Genomic DNA, 20229 nt, shown 5'->3' with positions numbered 1-20229 from the left:
TGGTAATTAAGATAGCTCGTACAATATTCAAAACAAAGAGGAGACATTTCTTATTCTGGGACTACAATAATAGAAGATAAATTTATTGGACGAGAAGTTCGTGAGAAGATTCCGTAAACTGTGTTCTAAATGTAAGGATGTCTGAGTTTCTCTACAAATAACGTAGTATTTTTTTGTAATTAATTTCTACGAACACAGTTGGTAATCTAAGTATACAGTAGAACGATTTTGTACCGTAAGATTTGAAGATTATCCTGTAATGAAGATACAAATGGAAACTTCTAATCTTATTTTAACGATAAATTTAATGAAACAATAATAATTTATAGTTACTTTATGAAAGAGGCGTTGTTGATCGTAAGAATAAATAGTAAAGAGTTTAACTGATGTTAGATTTTTTCTATGGAAGAATAAAACGAAGATTACCTATGTTATCTGATACCCATATGTATGATGGAAATATATTTCTTTATGCTAAGACAGTAAGAAAAGTGAACAATTATTTTTGTCTTTTAAAATGAGTAAAAAAAAATTAGAACGATACTTTACCTTCAATTGTTAGAAATAGAGTTGGTTGACACGTTGAACTTCTTGCGATCGTAGTACAACTAGCAATAATAATAGTTAGCAATAAAATTTAGTGGCATACGAACGCCAACAGTAATTGCCAATTTAAATGCTAGATTCTCGTAAAATGTTTAAATCGATTGAAATGGATATGAAACTTTTATACCGGTAACTGATCGTAAAAATACTAATACGATAAAAATTGTAACAATACAAGGTGAATAAAAAACAATTCTACATTTTGGAAAATTTATTGTTTAAATTTATTACCCTGTTACGAATATTGTTCCGTCAGATATTAAATAATAAATTTTGGACAGTGTTCAATTATTTTTTGGCTATCCTATATAATAACAGAAATTTGGGTTATCGGAGTAATGTTTCAAATACAGCAAATTTTACATAGCAATAAAGGTGTGATATTTTTTATTTTGAACGAAATACGATACAATTATTATCCCGAATAAGTATTATTGTAGTTATTTTTCAAAAGTAGAAACAAAACTCTATTCATTTTGAACAACGGAATGGGAAACAGAAACAGTACACGATGTTCAAAAAACAATCTTTATTTCGACCGATCTTCGTTAAATAAGTCATAACAAAAAGAAATAGTGGACATTTAAAATACAATCGTATATCCAGCTACAATATCGTGACTGCTATACAATGACAATTTATACACTTACTATTTACAAGACATTCATTATCTTTGTTTCCTTACTTCAATTAGTCCTCGTTTATTGCGTAATATGAACCGATCGTTACGATTATTATTGTTATCGTTATAATTACAATTATTATTATCGTTATCATTTACGTGGCATGTGTCACACGCACGAAATCGAACGACGATGCAGGCGAAATTCCGTGATTATGATCGCGCGTCGCAGATAAACTTGCGACGTGCTTTTGATTGTCTATAGTATGTATTACGTACGATTCATCTACGTTCCTTCTTTACTTTTCTTCATCTTCGGCGCAAGATGCGCGAAAGTACTCGCAATTTGTCTAAGAAACTGCAAAACACAGACGCCACGGTTTCTCGAGAAGAATGTTTTGCGTTACTCTGATGGATGAGCCAATCATCAAAATACAGTTCTCTTTGCGGCATTTTTGCGATCTTAACATTCTGGTTCCTTTAATATCGTTCACTATAGTATACAAAATGAAGAAATTTTTATCTAAAATCATGACGAGTTGACTGTTGCATTTTATACGAAACTCTATTCTTTTTTAAATGTGCAAAAGAATGTACGCAAAACGTAAACTTGTTAAAACTTAAAAATGTACAAATTAATTTTGTATTAAATTCTTGGACAACAGTTCACACTAAATACTCTTCTTCGGTGGTAAGTAAAAAGTATTTGCGTCTCTTGAAACTGTTTAAAATATTTTATAATTGATAACAGATTTTTAAAGACACTGATCGAAACATCATCTTATTCTTAGTAATCAAGAGAAGAATACAGTGTTACTCGGTTACAAGAAACTGAATCAGGTTCGGTCGCTTTTATATATTCCAGATTTAATATAATATATTTCTCGAATTCCATGACATTCTTTCGGTAATAGAAAATTTTCACTCGTTTATGTATACACACATATGCCCGATAATACGCATCAACGTAACGGTGGCCAATAGCAAGGAATGTACAATTGTGAACGTAGTTAGCAACTCTTCTATAAACTATCCATTAATTTCACGACAAAGGAACGTTTTTATAAACGATCTACTGAACCATCGAAACAAACAATTTCCCATTGTCCACAAGTTTTCACGTTTCAACGTTTCTTCCTTTTCCGCGAACGAGAACATCTTTTTTCACGTACAATCGTCCGCGTTGGATTTTAACGGGTAATATCGCGAACAAAAAGGTATTGTACTTCCGCGATGCTAAATAAGGCCGTGGGTTCTTTTTCTACGGCCCGTGGTCTCTCATTTAAAGAATTTTTTTTCTTCATCTGGAAGTCCTCGACGAAGAAAAACCTTGTGATATCAGTCTGATTGCTCTACCGTGTCATTTCACGAGTTTTTATATATATATTTTATTACGCGAACTTTTGGCACGATATAAACATACATAAGTATAGTCCTACCACTTCGAATCACGAAACACTCATCGATTCTTTGTTCTCAGTTCGCCACTAGTTGCAGCTTCTTTGAGCAAAATGGTCGATATTTTTAGGTTAGAAACATACGAAAAGTTCGCGTTAAAATTAGGTTGCTTTTCGGATTTTATTAAAGAGAACACGATACGCAGACTGCTACAAATATTGGTAATAAAACTTATGGCAGCATTTGTTTTGAAGTTGAAATATCGTTCTGATGGATTAAATAAGTAACGACTTAGAGATGTTGAAATTTACAGTAAATAGATTCTTGAGAGTAATGCTTACTGATGACTGGAAAAGGGAAATTGATAAATTAATTTAGATATAGGAAAAAGGCACACAACAAGATGGCCAATCTGCAGATGATTAATATTTTTTACCTATATCTGCAGATTTCCCTCCTATATATTTTATTCGAAAAAAAAAAATGCAAAGATTTATGGAATAACCAGATTCTTATTTTTAGAAACTAATCGTTATTTTTGAAATTCACAAGATGTATTCTGTGAAATAACTTTAGAATACACAATACTTCGTACTAATGTTTATTATTATGAGACAACTCTGCCCTACGTAGAACTTTTATTCGTGCTAAAGATGGCAACAGGTTTTTAAACATTACAAATTTTGATTTCAGCGGAAATGCAACGAGTTTTGCAAGTAGAGGACGGAAACATTTTATGTTTGAATATGTATATGTACATACATGTTTTCAATTACTTTTACCGATCGATTCTAAAGTATGGACAACTTTTTATTTATTCGCACAGAATAAGTAATCCAGATTTTTATCCTGTATATAGACGTGAAGAACTAAATAGTCCATGAAAATCAATATTTCTAAAGTTCGGTTAATTTTAATCAGTATTACAGATTGTTGAATTTTTTAATTTCTCGTCTTTTGCGATGTAAAAGTCGAAAACGCCGCACTGTTCTCTGGTCTTTTTTCGAGAAGACATTTTTGATATTGTAAATTTCTTGCGCTCGTGAACTTCTGTGTTTTTGCAGCTTTTGTGAACCGGTATGCGTCACTGTCAACAATATTACACATCGAAAAGAATAAGTTTTAGCGGTACTCGGTTATGATTGTATAAATACACGTAAAAGAATAATACGAGAAAAATTGTCGTACAATTATCTAATTTTTTTTCTGTTACAATAGTTTTTAATTCTTTAAACAATTCTCGTTAATCAATTGCCAATTAAGTTTCTCCGATGTCCTAGAAATGACGTATACAAGAATAAATTAAATCTCCATTTTACAAATAGAAGAAAATAATTTTTCGTCTCGGGAATTAAAAAATAAGCTCCAATAAATATTTCCCTCTCACTGTAGTAAATTTTTATTTTAGATGAATTCAATCGTTAATAAATTTTGATTTGTCAAAATTTGTTCAGTTTGCTTTCGATTGAATTTATTCTTCTCGATGTGCAACGCATTCGTTCAAATATCCAATTTTTTATTACAAACTTTCGAACACCGTATATCATTTTAAGATCTTTACCCTCGTAAAATGTATTATTGCAGCACATTTAAAATATCTATGTTAAACGGTATGTTAGTCTTCGAGATTTTTTACGCCACGAAAACAGTTGGAGGAATTCTGTTCGCTAAACCGTTTTCGTGAACGACAATTTCGCTCTCGCACCGTGAAATGTCCGCGTATTGATAGTGGTCTATGGTTCTCCTCGCTCTTAGCTTTATAAAGAAATAATCATGAACAATAACTTCACGACGACTCGAGACAGCTTATTTATTTATCACACATATATCGTATTATTGCTTGCTCGCCATTTTTAAATCACTAAGAGTCAGCGTGGACGAGAAAATGTATCGAAAATTGATAATCGTGCAGAGGAAAATGGTAACTTCTCTAACTGACTCTTTACTTAATCAATTTCACGCTCGATCTTTCGGAACTAATGAAACGAGGAATCGACAAAATAATATTTTTACTTTATCAGTCTTTTCAAAAATTTATCTTCGATTCTAGTAAATTTCTGACAAAAGTTTCTGTCGTTAACTTTTGTCTCTAACGATGGGACTAATCCAATGAAATACTCCTTAAATATCGATACGTATCAATGGCCAAGTACCATTCAGTGGTCCCCGGTTATATTAAATTGAATCAGACCCGTTTAGCTTCGCTTAACCAGTGAAGAGAGCGTTCAGTTACATATAAACGGGGAAGGAAACGTTTCTGTTCCATGAATCTTGATCTCGGGTTGACAAACTTTCGAATAATTCCTATAAAAATAAATAAGAAAATACGATCCAATTGGAAATGTCTCGGGTTAATTAATTTTCTAAAGGTCAAATTATTTTTCGTCCGCTGATTACATCACGGACACAATACTCGAAACACGTTCAGTCCCATCACTATTTGGTTGTTCGTTCGTTACGGTTCGTTTCCAAGGAAAAGTGATTTATCAAAATCAACTCGCTCTGGTTTCTGATACCAAAATTTAATCGAACTTCATACCCCCGAAAATCAGTTTCTTCGAGTTACCTTCTTCCCACTGCAACCTCTTCAATCAACGCTTTCACATCGTTAATTACACGCCACGATACTCGGTACACCTATGAGAAACCGAAAGGAAAAACTGTTCGACATCGTTGCGCAACAATGGCAGCGGTAACAGTGAAATTAATCCACGCCTCCGTCAATTTATCCTATCAAGGTATTAATTCACACTTTATGCAATCTAACGGCGTGGTGTCAAGTTTCCGAGGAATTGAAGCACACTTTTTACTCCTTCGAGTTTTGAATTTCGCCCGCACCAGCCTGTTGCCGCGTCATCGTCTACATCAGCCTGATGGCTTTAATTAGCCAAGACAATTATCCGTATTGGGGGCCTCTCGCACTTATCGATCCACTTAATCGTCACGGTGGAATCTTCGCGGCGAGATCGCGTCTCTTTTAACAAAATCAACTCTGACGGTTCCGTTTTTCATTTACTGCAAACGTTGTCCGATCGTTAATTGATTCTCGATTTTTTGAACGCTTCTTAACTGGTACAAAAAGGGTTGTAATTCAGGAGGACAGACGCGTTTTAATTTATGAAATACATTTCTTTCACCCTCTATTGTTTAAATTTCATTTTATTTAAATTATAAACTGAAATCGTTTCTTTGTTTATTTACACATTTGTAAATTAATCGATACTCAAAGTAAACAAGCGACGTTTCATTTCGGTTCTATACCGCTCATATTATGCAGTAACGGGTTGAAATAAAAGTAATAGTAATCATTTGATTCTAATTCGCAGAGATTACGCGAGGTGCTTGGAAATGAATCCTCGATTAGAGAACAACCTGGACAATGTAGATTTTTCTTTGTTTGTATTTTTTGTGTAATAATTATACTTTCTTTTTAAAGAGAAACTTTCTTCGGATGCAAACTCTAGAGAGTGGAAGAATTGTTTAATTTCTGTTTCATTTTTTATGCTTGGTATATATTATTCAATACTGTTTACTACGTATTGTGCGAATATGTATAGATCCGAGTACCAAGAGGTAAGAAGACAACGTCTGTGTCCTGAGTGTGAGATGCATGAGTGTGAGATGCATCGATCATTTTTGTAAATCTCGTTTACAGAGATTTGATACTACTCTTGATTTGACGAAGATGGAATTGAAAATTTTAACACGAATTCTTTCAAGAACTAAACATCTTAGTTTCAGGTTGAAAATAAAAAAAAAAACTTTTTGCTGTTTTTATTTTTGGCTAAACATTTGGAATCAGATATTTAAAAGAAATGAAAAATGAAAGGGTGCTAACTGTTACCTAACGTTTGCAGTCTGTTGAGTCAATTATCGAACGACAAATTGAATTTTGCAAAACTTGATCCAAGAAAATTAATCATCTGAAATAGTACATTATTACAAATATTATTTTTTAAGAAACCTGTCTTGCGAAATTGTAAATTTATGGCTCGAACGGTCAAATGTTTGTTGTCTTCTTTCGTATTTCCTGAAAATGACTTGAAAATTTATATAAATTGGAACGACATCGAGCTTGAATCAAGGAGAGTAAGTTTAGTTTGAACGAAAATATAATTCATCGATAACAAAAGAAGTGCTTTATCATTTTGTTAAAATGAAGAAAAAATAACATGGACTTAACATTACTGACACTATCGTGTAGAGATATCGCTCGAAAAATGTCATCTTTTTCAAACATAGAGCTATACACCTACAAGTGATAGTACTTGAATGTTTTCTAGATATAATAATGTTTCTACAAACTCTTATCTTTTGATTGTGCTGCCCAGCAAGTTTTTAGATTAGTAGAAATATATTTTACAGATACATATGACGTTTATGATATTATGCCTATTTTCTTAATATTGTCATTGATTTTTATGAACTAGTAGCTTCGATCAATTTGAAATTTGATAAGAAAGTTATTTGTACGGTTTAAATAAATATTACTTTGAATTAATTTCAATGTTTAAATAGACATTACTGCTAATGAAATTTAAATTAAAGTGAGTGTCAACAAGATCGTTTTTGAACATTTTTTATACAATTCTTTTGATACTACATTTATTTTTGTTGATCAAAAGCAGTGATTGAAGACGTGTATGAGTAAATATCATTTTTAGCGTTTACTGTTGTACATAAACTAATTTTATTTCGGCTGTGAAAAATTCCAGAAATATCGATATACCAGTCGGTCGTTATTTCAAAACTGAAAAGTGTCTTCGACAAGCACACTAAATGAATTTTTGTATTCGACAGCCGATTAATGATCGCGTGAAATGGTATATTGCTGCAACGCGCACTTTATGCAGTAACTGGCATGAAGGTGCTGTCGTAAAGAGCCCGTAAAAGACTCGCCATTAGTTTATTTACGAGTCCGGCCAGTGAACTTGATTGCTTGACCTGTGCACAGATGCCTGCGTGAATCAACATATACGTTGCAGTTACATAAAAAATTTGATTTATCATCTACTTCGTTATTGTGTATCAAACAATTGATATCCTTACTCGAACGTAATATCTCTATAATATTTGAATATTAAGACAAAGGAAGACATTTAATATAAAAAGTCTATGAAAATAAAAATCTTTATACTTTTCAATAGAAATAAAGACTCCGTTTTATTTTCTAATAATAATGTAATTAAAAATCGATAAAACTTTCCTAACATCGAAACAAATGAGTTTCTTCAATATTCAACAATAACACAGTTAAGAATTATTTAAATAAAAAAATTTATAAAATTTTCAACATTTTATACCTACTTTAAGTACAGATATTCTTTTCTTAATTTTCAATATCTTTAATTGTAACGAAACTTACAATTAAAAGGAAGACAATTTTTAATTTTGATTTAAATTATCCACTTTACCACTGGAAAGGAAATTTATTTTACTTTTATTACGGATTCTTCAAATATTTGCAGGGCATCGCGCAAAATATACTAATCCAGAGCAATAGACGATTCTTTGTGAAAAAATATATGAAAATTGTAGAGTAGAATCTTTTTCTACAAGGCTTCAATTTCGAGTCAATGATGCTTGAATATTCAGGAGTTACGGACGCAGTTGATGAGTAAGATTTGTCTGACGCGTCTGACTATTACTCGTTATTTTCACTTCTTTTGGTGTGTATGGTACTAGCTGCTTTCCATCAATAGTATAATCTTCTAAGTAGTTAAAAAGAGTTACCACAGATAATATCACCATCAATACATATATAAGATAAGGTATATATAAAGGTAAGAACGACACAAGTAGAAATAACGAGTAATGGTCGAACACAACAGCTAAATCGTACATAATTATGCGCGTACCTCAAGCTCCCCTGACTCAGTACCAAACTTGATTTTCTCGAAAACGTAGACACGTTCAAAAAATGTTTGTTCTACATTTTTTATATATTTGTTCATGAAGAATAATAACCTGTTGGTATTGCATTTTACGGAACGCTCTGTATATTTAAAACTCATCAAAACATCATTGAGAAGAAATAAGGTTACCGATTTTCGCCACCGAAGTGTATTCAAATTTTATTTTCTGCGAATTCGATACAAAAAATGAAACCAATACGAAACGAAAGTTTCCGGAATGTATTTTTAACGACACATTTGTTTCATCGAAATTCAAATCGATATACGAACTTCATACGCGCTAGTAAATGTGTAAACCGATTCGAGGGATGTTTAACAACAATTAGTTTATAAACTCAACGTTCGAAATAAACGAAAAGCAGGAAACAGGTGTGGCAACGAATATTTGCATGTTTATAATTGTTAAAAATTATACAACATGTTCATCAAATGTGACTAAAATTTACTCAGAGGAAACATTCTTCAATTTTTCAACATTCTTTTCTTTTTATAATTCCCCTAATCTATACTGTACGCATATTTCCAGAGAAAGAGAATAAATTTACGTTTAGCTATTCTAAAAAATTTTCCAATCCATAAATTTGTTTGCAATTCTCTAATTAAATAAAGATACAAACTAAATTCACATTTTAAAAATGTTTGTGTTTCATTGAAAATTGGAGTATGATGATAAAAAGAATAATCTTTCGATAATAAAATGATGCACCGAACAGTCGAATCGTAGTATACAATTTTCGTTCCACGCATTGTCGTTTGTCGCTCATTTATTCTACACTCAATACATCTGATTGTTAATACGCAAAACTACAATTTTTTTACGAACTAATAGGTCGTTCACGGAAGAAACGCCGTAAATAACTTCCGATTATTGCAACTGACCGCCACGAGTAGCGATATATTTACAAATTATTTACAAGTATACAAATAAATATTAATACATATCACTAATACAAAGATATGGCGAAACGCACCAAAATTTTGAAGAAAAAAGGGAAAGAACGAAACAGTAATGACTTAAATAAAATTCTTAGATCTCTCCGATAACCAATAACATTAATAAAATATAGCTTAAATAAAATATTTTTCGAACAGCGAGTTAAAATTAATTAACAACTAAAGTAGGCATATATTTCATGAATAAATTACAACGAAACGGGCAATCAACCTTATCTAATGAGTTCCAAACAAAGCGACGTCGTTACACTGGATTTCTTGCTTGCTATTTTTATTCAGTCGAGAAACTGCACTTCGATTGACAACTGTTGCATTTTGCTTGGAAAAATTTCATTTCGAGAGCTCTTCTAACGACAACTATCTATACGAGGTGCCAATTATTTTCCTATCGATTAATATTTTCCAGATGACAGTGAGGATGAGCAAGTGGTTTTTTCTAAAATTTGTTTTCATTTTTCGAAACACCTCAATCGGCCTTAGGCGAGTTCAAATCTCTTTCACTAATTATAATCTTACATTCGAGGATTCATAACCGAAATTACGTACTTCAGTTACATTAAATTTCTATATTTATACATGTATATATTTTTACACGCGCGAAATAAAAACATTTAGTAATAACAATAATAATAATAATAATAATATTGATCACATGTGTGATTAATAAATAGCAAATTCAACAAGACGTGATTAAGAAAATTTCATCATTTTTAATCTTTGTCTATGACTAGCAGCCAGTCTGGAGTCCCGAATTTCCTGAAACCTGAAATCAATGCTTCTGGAAAAGATAAATAAAATGAATCGCAATTTTCGAATTTATCAAACTATTAAGCGTTACTTTGACCCATCCCAATCAGAACTGATAATCGGATAATCCCAATCAGAGTAATGTTTCCATTAACGTATTGAGGTGTTTCAAAAATTGTGTTTCACCTAATTCCTTACAAAATATGAGAATGAGCAAAATCAATTTTTAAAAAGATATTTACAACGATTAAAAATGTTAAGTTCCAAGGTTGGGTTGCGTAGCCTCTTTTATGTTGTATTTCAAAATTTGAATAAAATAATGCTTTCGCAGAGTATGTTTCTTCGATACAGAACAATTGCAACTATTTAATTCAATTCCAATTTGAACAGATTAGATAAATATAGGATTTCTATAGAACCGATTAAACAATTAGAGAGCGAACTAGGCCATGTAGAGTTTCTGGCTCGACCTTTTAAATAAAATTATACCTTAAGAAAGAGGGAACAACCGAGGGAATCAAATATTTCGCGAATGAATGCGATACACTTGTATCCTCGAGCCAAGCCAGTAACAGTTCAGGCGTAGCACTCATCCTTAACAATGTGCCAATTTCCAACGACCAACAATCTGTTACTTAAATATCTCTTCCAAACTTAATAAATAATCTGCTAGTAATAAATAATATTAGTTAAACAATAACAGTAACAATAACGACCTCTTTGGTATCGTACACCATGTTCCAACTTGGAGAAGTAGCTTCTCTGAGACCAAGAAGTTCAGTTCGGTACTATTGAAATGACAGCGGATTTTGCTTATAAGTGTTATTCAAATTGTTCTAGTCGGCGTTGAACAATATCGATCAAACGGTAAGAATGATACCAATAATTCTCTATTTGCAGGATTTTTCAGGATAGGCTTGAATTTGGAACCGACAGACCCAAAATCTAAACTGTTACCCTACTGTATCGAGCACTGACATCCAGCAATTTGAATTACCAGAGCGACCTCTGGCTGATTCAGCTCAAAACCCAAGTACGCTACAGCCAATTAAACGTTCACAACGATCGACGCGAGATTTGTGTAGCTTTCGCCAGTTCACTCGCGTACGAAATAGGAAATGGAGATCGAGCTAATTTGGCCACCCAATCGGACATTTATTGCAGCGTCGACTGAAGGACGACGATGTGACGACCTGGTCTGACAGTTGATTCGATCTGATCGACGACAAGATACCTGTTGTCCCTCCACGGGAGTAATCTTCCTCGTGCTTTTCGTCTTCTCTCGGCTCGTCGATCGGTCGATCCCGACGTGGAACATGTCCCTCTCTTGTCACGGAAGCTTCTCTTAAAAATACTATCTTTGGCAATGTGACGTGATCTATGCGTTGTATGCGTGTGTACCTGCCCGGGTGTGCATCTCTGTGACCGTTTGGCGATATCACACGATTCTCGTGTGTCCCTGTCTTTTCTGGTCCCTTGCAATTTCAGTTTCTCGAGCAGCCTAGCCTGCTGATCCGTCTTGGTTCAGAGGACACGTAGGAGTGACTCTCGTGTTAGAAGATGGAAGATATCAATGCGACGAAGTATCGATTCTGGTAATCAGAACGTTCTTTAACGAACAGATTTCATTGAAACCGTCTGGTAGATTTTTACAGATAGTTTTGTCGGCAGAAAAATGACAAGTACAAATTTATTTACACTAATGTATAAATTCAATGAAAGACTAGACGCGGATGAGTCTTAGACGTAATGAAACGTGGTAGAACCTGATATTTAAAACTGTTGTTGCTTGGTGAGAGATGGTCTCGTTAGAGAGACCAAGATGGCAAACGTGAAGCCCGATTTACACATTCGATTCAGAACCAACGAAATATTCAACAATATATTTTCAATGGTCCCTGTCGATGACGTACAATGTAAACACCTCCTCTGAAAATGTATCCTTTTATATCTCGTCGGTCATCGATATTTATACGGGTGAATGAGGCTTTAGGCGAAACATTTGGAGATCCCTCGTCACACGAGCGAAACTCGGGACGTAATCTGCGGAAACCGAAAATGCACGGGGCCATTCAGAATGTTTAAAATGCGAATACTTTGTGAGATTCGTTTCTTTTTTTTTCTTTTTTTTTTTTTGTTTCTTTTGTTTTTGGCAATATAACGGAGAGTCTCTCGATGCGAGCTACGCGTACGTATTCGATCGACGTTTACGCGTCGTTTGTTACGTGTGGGGATGATGGTACAGATGTATAGGTGGGTGTGTACGTATTATGCGTATCTTGTTGCGATTGTAGTTAACGTATAAAGTTGCTCTCTTCTCAGAGACTGCTACCAAACTCGCTCGATCTTCGTCGGTCAATGTGCTTGACGTAAGTCTCCGAGTATATACTCTTAGTGCGGTCGTCGTACCTGCAAGCAAAAGCAAAAAGCGGCAACCAATACATTTTGTCCAGTCAGGTAGGGAATTGATGTGGTTCGGGCTACAAATTGATCGCTGTATGTTTGTAGTTAATCTACGACTAGTGATGGACTCGAGGCGATTTCAATTACGTTGTTCACTTATGGCGAAATCAACGTAAAAATCGATTTCGAACACCAGTCAGTTACTGTAACGAAAGTTTTGACAGTATTTGATAAAAGTAGTGATGGACTCGACGCGATTTGAGTTACGTTGTTCACTTATGGTGAAATCAACGTAAAAATCGATTTCGAATACCAGTCAGTTACTCTAACGAAAGTTTTGACAGTATTTGATAAAAGTAGTGATGGACTCGACGCGATTTGAGTTACGTTGTTCACTTATGGTAAAATCAACGTAAAAATCGATTTCGAATACCAGTTAGTTACTCTAACGAAAGTTTTGACAGTATTTGATAGAAGTAGTGATGGACTCGAAGCGATTTGAGTTACGTTGTTCACTTATAGTGAAATCAACGTAAAAATCGATTTCGGATATCAATCAGTTACTCTAACGAAAGTTTTGACAGTATTTGATAAAAGTAGTGATGGACTCGAGGCGATTTCAATTACGTTGTTCACTTATAGTGAAATCAACGTAAAAATCGATTTCGAATACCAGTTAGTTACTCTAATGAAAGTTTTGACAGTATTTGGTAGAAGTAGTGATGGACTCGACGCGATTTGAGTTACGTTGTTCACTTAGGTGGTGGAATTCAAGTAAAAATCGATTTCGGATATCAATCAGTTACTTGAACGAAAGTTTTGACAGTATTTGATAGAAGTAGTGATGGACTCGAGGCAGTTTGAATTACATTGTTCACTTATAGTGAATATTGTTTGATATCCTTCGTGTAAGAATTTGTTATATTTGGTAATAAAGTTGTTTGATAATCACGAAGTTGTAAAATATTTTTAATACTTCGTTACAAATAACGTGGAATATGAAGGGCTCAGTAAAGAAAATTCCCTCTAACAAAATTGATTCTTTCAATTTTTATATAATTCTGATACTTCAAATCACTACTAAACGTCCATCAGTACCCACGATTACTGAAAACTTTTTAAAATACGAAATGAAGTAAAAAATATAATAAATATACAGAATGATACTATAGTATATATCGTCATTGAAATGGTTGCATACTAATAATATTCCTCTACAAATTAAATTGCACACTTTATGGATTAATAACATATCGGAATTCACTCAAGAAATACCCAAAGTAACGTCCAATCAATTCATTTGCATAAATTTGTTTAAGGCGATAACGTTATAAATACAAGTTTTTAAATTAATATAAATTTTAATTTTAAATTTTATAGTTACGGAGAAATGTTGAATTTAGATGAAGTTTATACCACAGACGAGATATTTTTAAATAACTTCACAAGGATCAAGTACGATAAAAACACAATTCCCTTTTCAGATGTAAATTGCTTAAGCGATATGTTTGCGTTACGAGTTTTCACGTGGCGCTTACAAGTAATTTATTTTTATAGCCGCTGTTTTACGGTCAAAGTTCAGCACCGGTTAAAAACAACAAAAAAATGAAAAAAACCAAAGCATTAAGTATCGTCAACATTTTGCCCCCGTTTTACTCTCTAAAATTCGTATTTTAATTTCTTGGAAATTGCAACAGCTATTACAGTAAATATTCATGTCAATCCGTGATGTGTTCGTCGCAGGGAGCGACGTGGTTGAATAATACACGGATACCGATAAAAACAAATATTTTTGTGGCCTCTATTATCGTGAGCGAAAATATTGATACGTGAACTCGCTCCGAGAAACATTTTTATCTGCGGGAACAGAAAGTGGAAATCGTGTTTTAAGGTTAGGTTTCAGGCTTCGCAATATCATTGAGGTATAAGTACCAGACTTTGTCGTAAAGTTTCGCAAGAAAATACCTGGACGGGTCTCTAATAATCGAAGTTACGAAATCCGGCAATTTATTTCGTGTTACAAACAAGAATGCTTAAAGGAGACTCGTGAAAGAATCAAAGCAAAGGATATGAGTTTTACAGAAATGTCATATTAACTAACATTAGTAATGGGGCCAATTCAGTGATATATTCATTAATACAGATACGTCAAATTACCAAACACTGCGTTATGCTGTCAAACGAATGTCAAAATAATTTGTTACTGAAATTAGAAAAACGTACTATGCATAATTGAAGAAGGTAGCGTTTCTGTTCCACGAATCGAAAATTTTTTAAATTTGGATATTTTTAAAAATATCAAAATGAGCCAATACACTGGTGGGTATAGTTTTTCCAGCGAAAAGGGGTTCAATCACGATCCCATTCGAATCGTTTTTAATTAGATGTTGTGTATTTGAAAAATTAAAGGATTTTGTTCGAATCTAAAAGGAACTTATTTTATATTTTTCATTTATAATTAAAATAAGGTGAATGTGGTCGTGTTTAGATTCATTTTCATCGAAAAACCTCATCAAACCGTTGATAATATTTTCAATAATATAATATAATTGGTATGTACAGAGGATTCCGAAATTCATGATATAAATGAACCATGAAAATTCTATGATTCGAAATAAGGTGAAAATTAAAAGTAACGAAATTTTCTGAGAAGCTTTGTTTTTGAGAAAAAAGGATTTGAAAATCGATCTAATACGTGTCCACCAAGCTGACAACTAACGTAACCTATTTGACTATAGACTGCTATTGTAATTATTTTTCTATAGGACACAACATCAGTCGTTTACTGTTAATGCTACTGATACTATTGATTTTCAAATGTATTTTTTTTCGAAAACGAATCTTACGATACAATCTTTCCATTTTATATTTTCGTCCTATTATATTTCATCCAAGAGATTGATTTTCAAATGGATTGTTTTTCAAAAACAAAGCCTCCGATGCAATTTCGTTATTTTGCATTTTCATTTTATCTTAAGCCATAAAATCTTCCTGACCCTATTTGTAGTAAAAATTTTGGCCCACAATATATACGCGTACGGTTAAATCCATACATAGAAATTGAGCTTCGAATGCAATTTCTTCTCAATTTTATTATTCTATATTTTCGTCTTATCTCGAGCCACAAAATATTCTCGATCTCATTTGCATCTTGAATTTCGGGACACTGTGTACAGATGCAACTATCCCGAACAATCTAAAATTGTAGAAACACGTTTCTTCGAATAGTTTAATACAGGAGGTTCGATCTCAAATGTAAATATCCCGATGATCATTCTTATCACGATCGGTCCTATCGCTAACTCTTTATCCAAAAATCATTAAAATTTCACGACCGAGGAGAAGTTTCACGATCGAGATTTTCACGCTGCGCAGTCTTCTCTTTCTTTTCCACGGAGAAATACTTCGAAAGAAGAGCGCGAGATAGAAGAAGCACGCGTTTCCTGAGTTATGCTCGCATTTGTGTGAAAAAGTTGAGCATCCGGTTCTCGACTTGGCCTACTTTCTCCTAGTGAAATTAAAAGTGATGCCCAACCCTCCTCGCCTCTCACGCTTCTAATCACCCCCGTTTTATGGCATTTTCTAGCACCGTGATTTCCAACAGTATTCAGAGTTCTATTCGAGAAAAGGTGGATAAATTTTGCGGTACAATTCATTTTGTTCGAGGATAAGAAGTTTTGGTTCGTGCAAATATGTATATTTGAAATTTCTCTTCAAGAAACCAAAGACGATGTGTTTTATGGAATTTTCGTAATTCGTATGCACAGATTTATCACAGAGGGACCCGCACTATGCACTAGTATCGGCTAAAAGTTGATTTACCGTGAAAAAATAAATCAAACACGTACGATAGAATGCAAGTTTCTTGAATATTCATGGGGTGCCTAATAGCTGTAATAACTCTTTTAATCACTGTTTGTTATTTTCACTTGTGTTGATATTCGCAAATATTAATGGTTGCGTGGTATTATTTAATCTTCATTGATCTTATCTTCTAATTAGTCGAAAGCAGTTCAAATAAATAATTTGATAATATCGTTGATCTTTATCAACACGTGCAAGTAAAAGAAATAAGTAATGGGTAAAGACGTTAATCAAGTCGTACTCAATCACACTCGTATATAGTACTACAAATTAACAAAATCGTTCTTCTCCAAAAGCAAAACCGCATACAAAAAAATGTGTACGTTATCAATTTACTTTTCTTATGAATAATCTCGAAAAAAAGTTGCATCCTCTGACTACAAACCGTCGTGTATATTTGAAACTCATCGAAATATTAACGAAAAGAAACAGTTAAAGTTACGGAAAAAAAAGTTAATGTTACTGAAAAAGTAAGGTTATTCAAATTTTATTTTCCGCAAATTTGACATATACATTGTTCTTAAATTATATCGATTAATTTAGACAACTAAATACAAAATACGATCTGTTATGTTTCGAGACAGCTATTCGACTATATATTGCCTTCTTTGCACATTTCATGATTTCGCGTTTAACTTTCATGTTCGAAACTCTAAACTTTGCACAATAGAGACGGTATAGAAAAATGAATGAAATAGAATAAATGAATCTTACGTTTGAGAAAAAAAAGAATTTGTAAATATATGTTCGTGATCCAATGGAAGATTTCGTCCCACCTGAATTGTTTAACACAACCGACCGTAACATGTAACTTTTGTTCGTTCACTTTCACGATTTGTGTAATCAATGTTTCGTGCATCTCGGAGAACGTGTAACGTGTAACACGCAATTTTGCAGCGCGAAATAAAGTCACACACGAGCCGCGCAAGTTATCAAACGGAAGGCGACTCGTGCATCGGGGCACATTAATTAAATCATGTGTGGACACGACAGACATTTTCAAAAATTACTTTCCGCGTTGCAGATACGAAGTGGAGAAAGTTATACGGCGCATTTACAATTGTATTACGGTCACAGGAGGATGAATTGAACGTACATTTGCGAAAAGTTTTATATCGGGCTGCGATATTCATCAATTTAGTATTTACTTTCAACTGGGGAATACCATTACTTTTTACGTGAACTCGTAATTAAATTTGTTCAGATTACAATCGTTCGATTGTGAATACAGTTCGAGGAGAAGTAATTTAAAAGACAATTTAGAATCTTTAAAAATTTCTTAGATTAATATTTTATGCAAACGAAGGATCTGATATTACGATGGGACAGGATCTGTCAAAGCACAGATTAAATAATAAATTTTGATTAAAAAGTGTAATTTTAAAAAAACTTTGTACTTTTAGCAAAGAATAGGAATTCCTTTTTTTAATTAAAATCTGGAGTAACTTCGTAACGTCGAAACGTTTAATAATGAAAATTTATTTTACACGGAGCAACAACTCGAACTATTAATAAAAATAATATATGTTTCTGTACGCATTATATAAGGAACCTTTTGTACAAGCTGTTGAATTTTCATCAAATAATGTTTGCTTCGCAGTATGAAATGGTATCAAACTTATCATTAATAATATACGATTAAATCGAATATATATGGTGTTACACTAGGTAACTGACAAATTTTTCCAAGTTCGGCAAGTGTTCTTGAACCAAAGTAATATACACTACGGACATATTTTCGTACCCTATCGGGTTATGGCAAACACTGAGATATTGCATTCACCTACAATTAACCCTTGCATAACGATAATTGGATCAGTGATGATCTGTTTGAAGTAACAATGTGTGTGAACGCCTCTGATTGAGTGATTACCGTTTAGTGATAATGAATCGATGATACAACAGTTTGTCCAGGAATGTAGCATAATCTTATTGTACCAATCTAGGACACAATGAATACTATGCTGACATTCTTTATTTTACATTATACATTTCTTAAATATTTTATAGTTCAACTATACAAGAATAATGCTAATGATGATATTAATAATAATGATTAGAATAATTAAGATAATACTACTACTACTACTAATAATAATAGTAACAATAATAATAATGATAATAATAATAATAATTGTAATAATTTAGATAATACTACCAATAGTAATAGAAATAATGATCATCACTATCGTAGTAACAAGAAATAAACTACGACTATCATCTCGTGCAAGGGTTAAACGATAGCCTTCTCAATTTCTAACCGTTTCTTTTTGTAGTGTGCTACTTTTCTTTCACATGGAATTTAAAAATACTCATCAATTTGGTCTTGATTATTTGAACACAATCCTATTCGTTTTTGCAATTAAGCGACCTTGTATTTCAAATACCAACGCTAACATTCAATCATGATGGTTTTTACATCACACCCATTAAAACTGTTAACGAATGCAATATTGGTATATTTTTCGTTTGAAGACGTACATCGTACACAGGTAAATAGAAATATACCAGAGTGGAGAGCAAATATTTTCATCTCTCAAAACTATTGTAAAATATATCCATCTATACCTAAATATTCCGTTGCCGTATCTCTCGCTTCTTCAATTCGCCTACATTTTATCCCGATGTTTGTATTAAAGTCAACAAAAAAGTAAACAGAAATATTCTAAAATAAATATAAAGTCGAGAGCCGGAGAGAACTATCCTGAAACGAGTGCAAGTTCTATTTGTATGTGGACGACTAATTGTAAGCTCTAAAAAGTGTAATCTATTGACCACTAAAAAGTGTTAGCTATTGACTGGTATTAATTTTTGACCCTTTAATGTAGATATATTGAGCTGAGCTTCTTTCCAGATCCCAATAGTAATTGAATAATATATTAGTAAATAGTAAATTTAGATTCTATAATGTAGATATATTGAGCTAAGCTTCTTTCCAGATTCCAATAATAACTGAAGCTTATAGTGATACCATAAGACAGATGGTATTTTCTAAAGTTACTTATAGTTGAGAAATTGACTTGACATAGGCAAAATATTGGACTCTCGTATTGGTTATCATACTTAGTCTACTTCTTTACCAATCCTTTGGACACATCGTAACAGATGACATCAACACTGGTAAGGGGAGAACCCCAACTGTCCCACTTCAATGTTAACAATCTTTTGTAGCATGATAAAATACATATTTCTAATGGTACGTGTAAAATATTAGCCGTAGATAGTCGATATTTTTAAAGTTTTGTTAATTAATTAGAGTTACATACGTAGTCATGTTCTGCGAGTATACAGTGTAGATGTAGGTATCTAATCGTCGTATCTAAAAGTCGACATGTACGTGGTTTATGTGGTTCATAAATCGAAAGTTCAATGATTCAATCTGATTTAAATAAAGTTTCTTTTTATTTTCTTCTTTTCTTCCTCTGCAATTTGATTACAACGACGTTGTACACGATTGAAGATGGTAGTTATCGTAAATTCAGGAAAGACACAAAAATGTTCGACACAGGGAGCACATAATAAAGGCTGGTTTATTACACTGACATTTTTTAATTTTTGCGTCACCTATATATCTAGCTATGAATCATAGATTACTTGCGAAAACTCCAATTCATACATATTTTAAAGCATAAACATGCATGAGACATTTGCTCCCGTGGGAAAGATAAATCAAACTATCCTGCCAGCTCTCTCCATTTCGACAAGACTTATTACGAATGG

At 33.0% G+C, this 20229-nt stretch overlaps 1 protein-coding gene across 3 annotated transcripts in view; it reads right to left on the bottom strand.

Annotated features, from left to right (window-relative positions):
- Window positions 1-8664: 8664 nt before the first annotated feature.
- The window catches only part of LOC143145038 (octopamine receptor beta-2R), a 109996-nt gene continuing 98431 nt past the window's right edge, over window positions 8665-20229 (bottom strand). For 2 of the 3 annotated variants that reach the window (XM_076308046.1, XM_076308055.1), the window contains one exon: window positions 8666-12651. In XM_076308046.1, the coding sequence (XP_076164161.1) occupies window positions 12561-12651 (91 nt within the window). In that variant the 3' untranslated portion in view covers window positions 8666-12560. Of the gene's footprint in view, window positions 12652-20229 lie in introns of all 3 variants that reach the window. The other variant, XM_076308059.1, reaches the window with a different exon arrangement.

This window comes from Ptiloglossa arizonensis, chromosome 1, assembly GCF_051014685.1.
Source record: "Ptiloglossa arizonensis isolate GNS036 chromosome 1, iyPtiAriz1_principal, whole genome shotgun sequence".
NCBI classification, from domain to species: Eukaryota; Metazoa; Arthropoda; class Insecta; order Hymenoptera; family Colletidae; genus Ptiloglossa; species Ptiloglossa arizonensis.
The sequence above is the reverse complement of the archived record's forward strand: the minus strand, read 5'-3'. Positions and strand labels throughout refer to the sequence as shown.